Below are 12447 nucleotides of genomic sequence, written 5' to 3'. Positions count from 1 at the left end.
TCTTTAACTTCCTTCTCTCGTACCTGTTTAAATGCTCCTGCTTCTACCCATTTAGTGAAATAATCTGTGAGTACAAGTAGAAACTTTACCTGACCCTTTGCTTGTGGTAGTGGACCTACGATATTCATTCCCCATTTCATAAAGGGCCACGGGGCTATAACAGGGTGTAGTAACTCAGTTGGTCTGTGCATATTATTGCTGTATCTTTGACATTTATCACATTTGGACACGAAGCTGTTTGCCACTTCTTCCATCTTAGGCCAATAATATCCTGCTCGAATCAATGTTCTTACCAATGACCTTCCCCCTGCGTGATTTCCACAATGTCCTTCGTGCACTTCCCTCATCACATATTCTGTTTGAGAGGGTCCGAGATACTTTGCTAGTGGTCCACCGAACATCTTTCGATAAAGATTTCCTTGATATAAACAATATCGAACGGCTTTTTTGCGAAGCGCGTGAGCCTTCCCTTTGTCATTAGGCACGGTTCTGTGCTGTAAAAAGCAATAATTTCGTTTCTCCAATCTCATGTTAAATGATTAAAATTTACCTCATTCTTATCAGGTTCGAGAACGGAATGAAATAAATATATGACTGAAGCATTTGCGTCATTTGCTACGTCAGCTGCAGATGCGAGATTAGCTAAAACATCTGCCTCCACATTCTCATCTCTTGGGATCTACATTACCTTCCAAGTTTGGAATTGCTTTATTAGTTCCCGTACCTTTTCGAGATATTCTTGCATTCGAGTTTCCCTGGCTGTATAAGTCCCCAACATTTGATTGACCACGAGTTGAGAATCACTCTTGATTATAATTTGTGTTATGCCGAGTTCTCTTACCAATTCTAAACCTGCAATTATAGCCTCGTACTCTGCTTCATTGTTAGTTATAGAATGACATTTTATAGCTTGCCTAATAGTTTCACCCGTAGGTGGTATGAGAACTATACTCAGACTTGCTCTTTTTATATTAGATGAACCATCAGTGAATAAAATCCAAGTCCCTGGGTTTGCACCATTAAAAACTTGTAATTCTTTTTCTGCTTCTAAATGCATCCTCTGGCTAAAATCAGCTACGAAATCGGTTAATACTTGAGATTTTATAGCATTCCTAGGTTGATAAATGATTTCGTATTCACTTAATTCTATAGCCCATTTTGCTAACCTCCCTAACAATTTATGTTTATGCAAAATGTTTCATAATGGAAAAGTAGTAACTACAACAATGGGATGACATTGAAAATAAGGTCTTAATTTTCTAGATGCCATGATCAAAGCTAATGCTAATTTTTCTAGTTGTGGATATCATGTTTCAGCATCTAATAAAGACTTGCTTACATAATAGATAGGAGATTGTTTACCTTGGTCCTCATGGATTAAAACAACACTTACCGCAACTTCTGACACGGCCAAATAGATGAGTAGTTTTTCTCCTTCTTTTGGTTTTGCCAATAATGGTGGATTTGACAAGTAAGCTTTTAAATTTCTAAGGGCTTTTTGGCAATCTTCGTTCCATTCAAAATGATCTTGCTTTTTGAGTGCGGAGAAAAATTTAAAGCATTATTCTGAAGATTTGGGAATAAATCTCCCCAAGGCTGCAATTCTTCCCGTTAGCTTTTGGACTTCTTTTTTACTTGTAAGGATATCGGGGATCTCCTCTATTGCTTTGATCTGAGAAGGATTTACCTCAATACCATGGTTAGAAACGAGAAAGCCCAAAAATTTGCCTGAGGCAACCCCAAATGCACATTTTTCTGGATTGAGTTTCATATTAAATTTTCGTAAAATTTCAAATGTAATAGATAAATGAGAAATATGATCATGAGAATGCTGGGTTTTGACGAGCATATCATCTATATATACCTCCATGGTTTTTCCTAAATGTTCTTGAAACATTTTGGTGACCAACCTTTGATAGGTTGCTCCAGCATTTTTGAGACCAAAGGGCATTACTTTATAACAGTAAGTCCCCCTGTCTGTGATGAAAGAAGTTTTTTCTTCGTCACTGGGGTCCATTTTAATTTGGTTGTACCCCGAATATGCATCTAAAAAACTCAAAAGTTCATGTCCTGCAGTTGCATCAATTAACTGATCTATATGCGGTAAAGGGAAAGAATCTTTTGGGCAAGCTTTGTTAAGATCTGTATAATCCATGCAAACCCGCCACTTACCGTTTTTCTTAGGTACAACAACTGCGTTTGCTAACCAATTAGGATACTTTACCTCGCGTATTGACCCAATTTTAATAGCTTTTGGACGTCATCTTGAATCACCTGATTTTTGAAAGCTCCTTGCTTTCTTTTCTTTTGCTTTATTGGTGTAAAGGATGGGTCTTCGTTTAATTTGTGAGTTATCACATCCGGTGGCATCCCTGTCATGTCAGCATGGGACCAAGCAAAACAATCCACGTTAGATTTTAGAAATTCAATTAACATACCTCGCATGCTTGAGTTTAAATTAGCTCCAACATAAACTTTCCGTTCAGGACACTGCTCAAATAATATCACAACCTCGAGTTCTTCGATGGTTGTTTTGATATTTTCATTCTCCTCAGGTTCTTGAATTGTATCAGGTCTCGAGTCTAAATCTATTTTCTCTCACTCAGTTGAGGTTTGATTGCTGACACCTTCAATTGTTTCCTGTAATTGCTATTTTTCTTTGTTTACGGTGCTCGTATCTGTTATAGCGTTGATACTCCTGGCTGTTTGCTGATTCCCTCGAATTTGACAAATCCCCCACAGTGATGGAAATTTAATAACTTGATGTAGAGTTGATGTAACAACATCCATATCATGGATCCAAGGCCTCTCCATGATCAATTTGTAGGCCATTTCCATATCAACTACCTGAAATTTAGTTTCTTTAACAACACCTGCAGCAAAAGTTGTTAGAATTACCTCTCCTTTTGTTACCACACTTGAATTGTCGAAGCCTGACAAGGTATGCGCCTTGGGTATCATTTTGTCTTCAGCTTGCATTTCACGTAATACCCTTAGTAGTATAATATTTACGGAACTCCCTGGATCAATCAAAACTCGTTTTACATTAGTATCATGTACAAGTAAAGATATTACCAGTGCGTCATTATGTGGAGTTATCACTCCTTCGGTATCTGCATCATCGAATGAAATATTTTCATTTTCTAAAACCTGTCGTACTCATTTCCCGTGTGTAATTTTTACTTTAGAAACCTTGTTGGAAGCTATGTAGGTTATGTCGTGAATATCTTCTCCCCCACTTATCACATTCACTGTTCTCTTGGGTGAAGGAGGCTTTGGTGGCTCTTGCCTATTTTTTATATAGGCTTGTTTACCTTTTTTACTAAATAACTCAGTGAGGTACCCTTGCTTCAATAGATGATCCACTTCACTCTGCAAGAATCTACATTCTGAAGTTTTGTGCCCGTGATCATTGTGGAATTCGCACCAATGATCTGGATTGCGTCTATTTGGATTTGACTGCATCTCTTTTGGCCATCGTACCTTATCTCCCATGCTTCTCAAAACAGCCACGAGCTCGGAGGTAGTGACATTAAAGTTATATCCGTCGAACCTTGCCTTTAAACTTCTGTCATCATCTCGTGACTTTTGTCTGTTCCGATCATTTCTGAATCTTGATGAAGAATCAAATTCCCTGTTCCTCGATTTTTGATCATATTGCTGGCTATCTTGTTTTGACCGTGAGTCTTTTCCTGCAGGTCCCATATATGGATCGTACCTGTTTTTACCTGATCTTTTTTCGGTTTCTGATCTTCTGGAACCGCCCTTTTCTTCATGATGAAACTTAGGTATGGTATCTTCTTCAATTTGCAGGTTCATACTATACCTGTTATAAATATCATTCCACGTGGTTGCAGGGAATTCTCGAAGGCTTTCTTTGAGTCTTCTCGTGGCTTCAGAACTTTTATCATTTAAATTACTTGCAAAAGCTATTGTAGCCCAGTTGGCAGGTACACAGGGCAGACTCATTCTTTCACGCTGGAATCTATCAACAAAGTCTCTGAGCAACTCTGAATCCCCTTGTTTGATTTTGAAAATATCTTCCATTCTTTTCTCAACCTTTTGAGCTCCCGAGTGTGCTTTAATAAAAGAATCTGCAAGCTCACCAAAAGAATTTATAGAATTTTTAGATAAAAGAGAATACCAGGTTAATGCACCCTTGGTGAGTGTTTCTCCAAATTTCTTGACCAGTACTGATTCAATTTCTTGTTTGGTCAAGTCGTTGCTTCTTGTTTGGTCAAGTTGTTGCCTTTCATGCCTGTTGTAAATGCAGTCACGTGGTCACGTGGGTCTATAATACCATCATATTTCGGGATGTCAGGCATTTTGAACTTTTTCGGAATTGGAAGGGGAGCATCACTTGGCTTCCAAGGTTGTTGTGAGTATTTGTCCATGTCTACTCCTTTTATTACAGGCGGAACTCCAGGGATTTGCTCAATACGCTCATTTTGTTCTTTAATCTGTTTCTGCAAGGTTAGTACTAAATTTTACAAATAGAAATTATTTGAATTACTTGGTCCCCCTTCCTGTGGTTCACTGGTGGTTCCTCCATTTCCAGAATTAACAAGACCGGAACGGGGATTCTCCAATGTATTATTATTAGGAGTTGGTGTGGGTGGTGCAACAGGCAATCGACTAACTAGATCCTGAAGAGCTTTGCCGACCTGTGCATCAATTAGCTTTTGTAAAGCTTTATTTGCACCTCCTTCAAAATGTTCAGATTGTTCTTGTTGATCAGCACGAGATTCAGGAGCAGGAGTGCCTTCACGAGATTGACGTGGTGAATTTGGAGGGGAGGGAACCACATCAATGTTCGGTAGGTCTCCTTGATTTTGATGGATTTGATTTTCATGGGTTCCCAATGTGTTATCACTGTTATTTTTGTTGTTGTTGTTATTTGACATGTTGATAAAGACGAATAAAACGTAGCTTCAAAGAAAAGATTATCAGTTTCCCGGTAACGGAACCAATTTGTTTAACCAAAAATATGATTCTTTGGTTAAAGCTAAAGACAAATAGAAATTCGGGTTACTGATAATTAGGAGACGAAAAAGAAATAATAGACTTTTTGAGAATGACAAATAAGCAGTAAATAGGTTTGTATTCCAATGTAATGTTGATGATATCCTCTGTCCTTACAAATGACGAGACCTCCTCCTTTTATAGTTGATTCTAAGTAAAGGAGTAATACCTTAGTCTTAATGAGACAATTATGAGCAATAAATGACATTAAATAAGACGTTACACAATCATTCCTATTTAATACCAATTCTCTAACGTATTGGGTATTTAATATTGAATTTGGACTCCTTTTCGTCATCATATCCATGTCTTCAATGCCTTCTGATCTCTTGGCTTTAAATGACCTAAATAGGTACGAAGCTTGTATTATTCGAATTGCCTCTCGTGCCTATTTAGCTTTCCTTTCCCCGTATCTGTTGTCACTCGTGCCTCTTAACTGATCATCATGTTTTGACCATTTGACTAGTCCTTGTCACACCTCCTTTTTCCGCGCCCGGGGGGGCGCAGGGGGAGTTTTTTCCAATTAAAGGACAATCGAAACGGGATTTATTTGTTTATTTCAGAGTCGCCACTTGGGAGATTTAGGGTGTCCCAAGTCACCAATTTTAATCCCGAATCGAGGAAAATAATGACTCTATATTACAGTCTGCGTACCAGAAATCTAGATAAGGAATTCTGTTAACCCGGGAGAAGGTGTTAGGCATTCCCGAGTTCCGTGGTTCTAGCACGGTCGCTCAACTGTTATATTCGGCTTGATTATCTGATTTTATACAAATGTGAACTTATGTGCCAATTTTATCTTTTAACCGCTTTATTAATTATTATTATTAAGAATGTGAACATCGCTTAAAATATGTCTTTGGACTGCGTCACATGAAATGCACCCACAATCCGGAACATATCTTATTTGACGTTTTGGGATTTGGATTTGGGTCGCATGAAATGCACACCCAAGTTTAAGAAAGTAAATTATTAAACACGCGCCTAAAGAGACTATCGCGTTATTATTTCGGGAAAGCCACGAAATTCACTAAGCGGCCCTCCTGAATTCTAAGTAATTTTAAACAAGCATTTACTGAAGGGCCCCACAATTTGTATTTGTATTCGGCGAGGCTCATCTCATTCTTATTTTTTTAAAGAATTTGCAACGTCATGGATATACATCTCGGGCCACGTCACAATCAATGTGCCCGTGACTAGAGACATATTTCGACTCCGTTGAGATTTGGATTTGGGTCACATAAATGTGCACCCGAGTTTAGGGAGATAACATTATTAAAGGCGCGCCTAAAGCAGCTAGCGCATTATTATTTTGGGTAGGGCCATGAAATTTGCTAAACGACCCATCCCGGAATCTAAGTATTTAATACATATATTTTGTGAGGGCCCCGCAATTTGTCCCTTTTATTTGGCGAGGCTCGTCTCATTTTATTTTATTTTTTTTATTATTATTATTTTTTATTATTATTATTTTTTATTTTTATTTTTAAAGGGATGCCATTTTTACACCTTTAACCATACTAAACCTTCAGCCTCTTTACAAATACAATCTCATAACTTGTCAAGATTTGCTAAAAGAAGTTAAGCGAATGAGTGTTTCGGGCGTAGCAACAACATGTACTAATAATAATTTTGTCCGAACGACCTAAGCAAAGGAAAGGACGAACAGAATAACGTCGAACTTGTGTCATAGAACAACTAGTCAAACTTAATTACATGACATCAAATAAACAAGAATCACATAACGCAAAATGAGCAAAAATGCATACGATGAAAACATAAGCAGAAAATTATCATACCAATTTCTATATTGCATCTTCGAACATTTAACGTAACATTTCCTTATCTAATACTTGAGGTTTACTAACCTTTGAACCTCGGCAAACTCAGAACGACAAACACGATTCCGACGGAACTCAAGCGAACCTCTCTGACCGGAGAACAACGACGGAACCTCGGACAGCACCTCGACGTGCCGGACCTCGACGAACCAAAGTCGACCTCTACGGAAAACAGAAAACTTGGCCAAACAGGATCGAAGGAACCCACCGTTGCTCGGAAACGCAACTATGACTGCTTGGAGGTTGACGACGTTGGACTAAAATGGCGGACTGGTTCTGGAGGTTGACGACGATGGTTTCGACTGGTTTTACGTCGAAGGTTGGTGGTTATGGCGTCGGGGCAGATGGTCGACGAGGACGTGCGACGGACTGGGTTGGTTACGACAGTGGGTCGACGGAGCAATAGCTGGGGGTCGCCGGATTTAATGGAGGATTAACGACGGGGGGGAGGCTGTTTGTTTGGACGTGGTGTTTTTGGTGCTGGGGGGGCAGTCGGTTGACGTGAGGGTGTGGGGAAGGTGACCGGATCCTCTTCTTTTCACAGTAGGGTTTTGTTACTTTTTCTCTTTAGGAAGAAGACGAGGGTACAGTGGTCGAAGGCCTTGTTTGGTGCTGCTGGAGGGTCGTTCGGGTGGTTTAACGGGGGGGTCGTGACGGGGAGTGTGAGCGTGGGGAGGGAGGTCTGGTGGTTGAAGCTTTTTTAGGTTTCTGCTTCTTCTTTTCTTTTAAGAAGGAAGAAGAACAGTAGTATTTTTCTTTTTTTCAAAAGTCCCTCTCGTCCTTTTCGTTGGTCCCCGTTTTGTAATGCTTTGCCCATGAAAATGAGCCCCACGCGTGGTGGGGTTCGAGGCATATGTCCCCCACGCGTGGTGGGGTTCCCCATGTGTCCTGGACACGGTTTATTATGGGCTAGGTCCGAAAATTAGGCCTAAAACCGGGTAGTTTAAACCCGAATATTATTCTTTTGCCAGGACCCGAGAAATAGGAACACGTTGCTTAACTAGTCCTATGTAAGCAAAATAACTACCAAAAATAAGACTAGTATTTAAACAAAACTATATCTTTTTTGAATATTTTTTCAAGATTTAAAATAGCTACAAAATATTAATGAAACTATTTTTTTTTTAATTTTCGTTTTAAATATTAAGATAAAATATGAGGTAATATTTTTGTATTTTTCAAAGTTAAAATGACTATAAAACCTTAATAGAACTATATTTTTGTAATTTTCGAAATTATATAAAATACCAAAATAAAGTGCAATTTTTGTATTTTTTCAAGTTTATGAGAGATACATAAACTAAAATTTATATATGTATTTTTTTGAAATTTTCTTTTTGCAACGGAATAAAGTAAAAGGTTAAAATAGCTATACTAGTCCTAAATTAGATATTTAAGCTTAAGAACGTAAAAATTCTCGGGGAGGGTCAAAAATCACGTGCTTACAATCCTCGTGTCATGCCACGTTACTTTCAATGTAAATTCAATTTTTTCCCAATACAGTTGTTCCGTCATCTTTCACGGAGGTGAAAGAAACTGTTGGTCCCTTTAACTCCATATACAGTTTCAGAGATTCTTTATCATCAGTTGCTGATCATGTTGCTGCAACCCTCAATTTGCCTTCTCCACAACCATACACTCAACGAGGCACCGAGTTCTTCGAGTCTGGTCTGAATTTTGCCACGCCCGGAGTGACTTTCATGAAGCCCTTTTTCTTCCTCAAGAATGACATCCTAGCACCTCCCTAGTCACATGACCTATCTCAGATTTCTACCTTTATGAGGTTCTTCTATGAAGACTGCTTCTCTTTTCATGACTGCGGCAGAAATAACAAAGTTCTTTCGAAGGCGCTCAATGATTACAAGCATGCCTTCTTACATGGAAAATCTATTTCTGAGGTGTCCCTTCTCGTCCCTGAAGTGGTGGAGACTATAAAGAATTCAATAGAAAGACTCATCAACGAAGCTGGAGCCAAAACTCTCATGGTTTCTGGAATTCTACCCGTTGGCTGCTTTCCTGGTTTTAGGACTCTGTTTCCCGAGGGAGATTCAATTGGCAAAAACAGATGCCACAAGGGATTGAATATGTTTTCGAAGCATCACAATGATCACCTATAACAATCAATTCTGGAGCTGCATTTGAAATATCCCGATGTTCATATTGTTTAACCAAAAATCTGAGTCTTTGGTCAAATCTAGAAAGAAATTCGGGTTACTGATAATCAGGAGATGAAAATAAAATATTTTTGAGAATGATGGTAAAGCAGTAAATAGTTTTGTATTTCAGTAAGATCTCAATAGTATTTCGTGTCCTTATAGATGTTGAGTCTTTCCCCTTTTATAGTTGAATCTAGGAGAAGATATAATGTCTCTGTCTTAATGAGGCAATTATGAGCAATAAATGATATTTAAAAGAAACGTTACACAATCATTTCTATTTAATTCAGATTCTCTAACGTATTTGACATTTAATGCTGTATTTAGACTCTTTTACGTCATCAGATTCGTATCTTCAACTTCTTCTGATCTTTGATATTTAAACGACTCGAATAGGTACGAGACTCGTACCTATTTTAGTAACGGTCCACACCTATGTTGCTTTCTTTTCCCCCTATCTGTTGTCGCCCGTGCCTCTTGGCTATTTATTGCATTTTGACCTTCTGACCAGTCCACGTGTCATGACACGTCATCTTTAATATTCAGACTCAGTTTTTTCCCAATACAGATAGTCCCCCCATTTTCCATTTATTTATCCATTAAATATTTGGGAAGTGGACCTTCACAAAAAGGGAATTTTTTGTTGTAATCAATGTTATGATAGTATTGACACCCCAGTTGTCTTTTCTATTTAATGTTCGGCACACGTGTCACCTTCCGATTGGTTTTGTAATTCTGCAGCCTTTTTCCAAGGTTTATTCATCCCTTATATTCACGAAGCGATAGTTGCCTTTATTATAGGCTTTCCATCATTACACTTCTTTGCTTGACGGTTGCTATTATATACATATATATCCTTTTTCCCTTTGTTCTTTTCTTCATAAACCCTTAACAGATCATTTACTCTTTATTTCTACTCCTTTCTCCTTGAGTTCATCCTTTTATCTGCAATGGCATCTCCGAATCCGAACCCTAAAAGAATCCCAATTCTTGATAGCTTCCCCAATGCCCCTGTAAGACATAGAAGAGGAAGAGGAGGCAGGCTTCGTAGCCTATGATCCGTTCGTGGTGGTGCCTCTGGTTCTGTCATGCCTTCTTCTAGCTCCGGTACTATTTCCAGAGGTTCTATTACTAAGAAATCTTCCTCTAAAGGTAAAGAACTTCCTGAGCCTCTTCAAGAGCCTTTAGTTGAGGAAATAGTACCCAACGACCTATCTTTTGAGAATGATAGGAAATCTCTTCGTGAGCAAGTTGTCAATTTAGAGAAAGCTGACACTTTTCCTTCTTTAATCACTGAACCTTTGGTTTCTATTGTTCGAAAAGATTGCAACTGGAGAAGTGATTTTCGTATAGTAATCCCTAATCCAAATCAAAGAATATCTTCTTTTAGGATTGGATTTTCTTTTGTTTATACTTACCCCTTCACTTTGGGATTTATTCCTGCTATTGACCCAGTCATACTTGATTTCTGTCATTTTTCAAAATTTGTTTGGGACAGACTGGTCCCCTTGTATGGAGAACAGTAGCTTGTTTGAGGTATTTATCTATTAAAACCGGTGTTGATTTTTCCTTTCCCCACCTAATTCATCTTTACCACCCAAGTTATTTCGCAATGGAGTTTTTACTCTAACTGCAAGAAGTAAAAGGGTCTTAGTAAGCCCTGAAGATGACAAGGACCACGGGTGGTACACTCGTTATGTTGCGGTACGCACAGTTGATTTGGTGGGTGAAACAAATATCCCTTTCCCTGAGAAGTGGAACTTTGCACGTAAGTTTTTTTTTACTTACCGTTCTTACCTCTTAAGAATTTCAACTTCTTTTCTAATTTCACCCTTTATTGCTTTTCTATAGCAACCATGGGAGATGTGGAACCCATTCCTAATTTCCGTGGTTGGGTAGATTTAATCATGAAAGCCATGCCTATGGAAGCGAGAACGTGGAAATCCATTTCCAATTTACATGGTGGGAAAGTGAAAACTCACGGTATGCATCTCTTTATCATTTTTCGTATGACAAGTCCTTTATTTTTTCTAACTTCTTTTTTTTTAAATCCTTCTTTTTGTCAGGATTTGCTATTCGAGGAATAACAACCGAAGTGGCTACTGCCCTTCGAGCCTCTTCTGGTACTTCTCTTTCTGTGGAGAGAACTCAAGCTAGGAAAAGAGGAAAGTTGTAGAAGAAGATTCTGAGGACGATGAAGACGAAGTCACCTCTTTGATAGTTAGACCAAGAGCCAAGAGACGCATAGTTTCCGAGAATGAAGTTGAAGTTACCCCTGTCTGTGCCTCTTTTACTGAACCTGTTCACATTCCCTCTGAAGATGAAACCACTCCGAGGGACACCAACGAATCTATTCATTGTCTCTTCGTTGGTGGTTTTGAAAGTGGAGAACTAGGTCCAATTTTAGATGAAGTTCCTCTTTCTTCCTCTGTTCCCATTCCTTCTTTTCCTGCTTCTTTACCTATTTCTGCTCCCTTACCTGCTTTGAGTCCTATGACTCATGTTATTTTCACTTCTTCTACCACTCTTCCTTCTATACCTCCCCCTTCCTCTGTTCAATATGCAGAGGAGGGTTCTAGTAGCAGAAGCTTGGCTATAAGGAGCGTTACGCTTGAAATTCCTGCTAACAACAGTCTTTTAAGAAAGTCTGGTGGAGCAGATGACTGGCTTAGGCCTTTGATTGGAGATATTGAGAAGAAGAAGATGGACAACCATAGCTGCTTAACTTTGATGAATGACATTGTTCATTCTACTTTGAAGGTATTCTTCCTTTACTTACTAACAAGTTTTTTTTAAAAAAAATTCTTATTTCTATAAATTGTCACTGCAGGCTAACCTCATTGGTACAGAATTTATGGGAAGAATTTCCCTTCTGGAAAAGAAAGCCCGTGATTCTGAAAAGTCTATCCACGAGGCTAAGGAAATAGCCAGGGGAGCACAGCTAGAAACGGCCAATTGGAAAGAGCAGTATGAGAATGCTCTGGGAACTATAGAAGAATTGCTAGAGAGTAGAAATCTCCCGGAGCAACAAAAGCGAGGTCTGACTTCTGAGCTAGCAGTTGCCAAGGCTTCTTCAAGCCAATTTGAGAAAGATAAGGAACGCCTTGAGTGTTCATTTTCAGAACAACTATCAAATTGTAGTGAAGAGATCAGATAACTTAAGGTACTTTTGGCCAAGAAAGAAGAGTATGTAGGGGAGTTAGTGCAAAGCTTGACTCAAGCTCAAGCTGATTTAAAAATATCTTCTGATAAGGTACGTACCTTAGAGAGTTCTCATGCCTCCCTTGAAGCATCCTTTGAATCCTCTTTAGCTGAAAATCAAGTGTTAAAGAATGATCTCGCTATGTGGGAAAGGGAGTATGAACTTCTTAAGGAGAATTTTAACATAGAGGTGAGTTGGGCTTTTCTAAACTCTCGTCGTGATGCTT

General features: G+C 38.8%; 1 protein-coding gene across 1 annotated transcript; it reads left to right on the top strand.

Annotated features, from left to right (window-relative positions):
* Positions 1-7125: 7125 nt before the first annotated feature.
* Positions 7126-8980, top strand: LOC104221102 (GDSL esterase/lipase At1g28570-like). The gene is made up of 3 exons (XM_070156919.1): positions 7126-7249; positions 8367-8526; positions 8689-8980. The coding sequence occupies exons 1-3, from the start codon at positions 7126-7128 to the stop codon at positions 8978-8980; spliced, it is 576 nt and encodes a 191-aa protein (XP_070013020.1).
* Positions 8981-12447: the final 3467 nt, after the last annotated feature.

The sequence above is a fragment of the Nicotiana sylvestris genome, chromosome 1 (assembly GCF_000393655.2).
Source record: "Nicotiana sylvestris chromosome 1, ASM39365v2, whole genome shotgun sequence".
NCBI classification, from domain to species: Eukaryota; Viridiplantae; Streptophyta; class Magnoliopsida; order Solanales; family Solanaceae; genus Nicotiana; species Nicotiana sylvestris.
The sequence above is the reverse complement of the archived record's forward strand: the minus strand, read 5'-3'. Positions and strand labels throughout refer to the sequence as shown.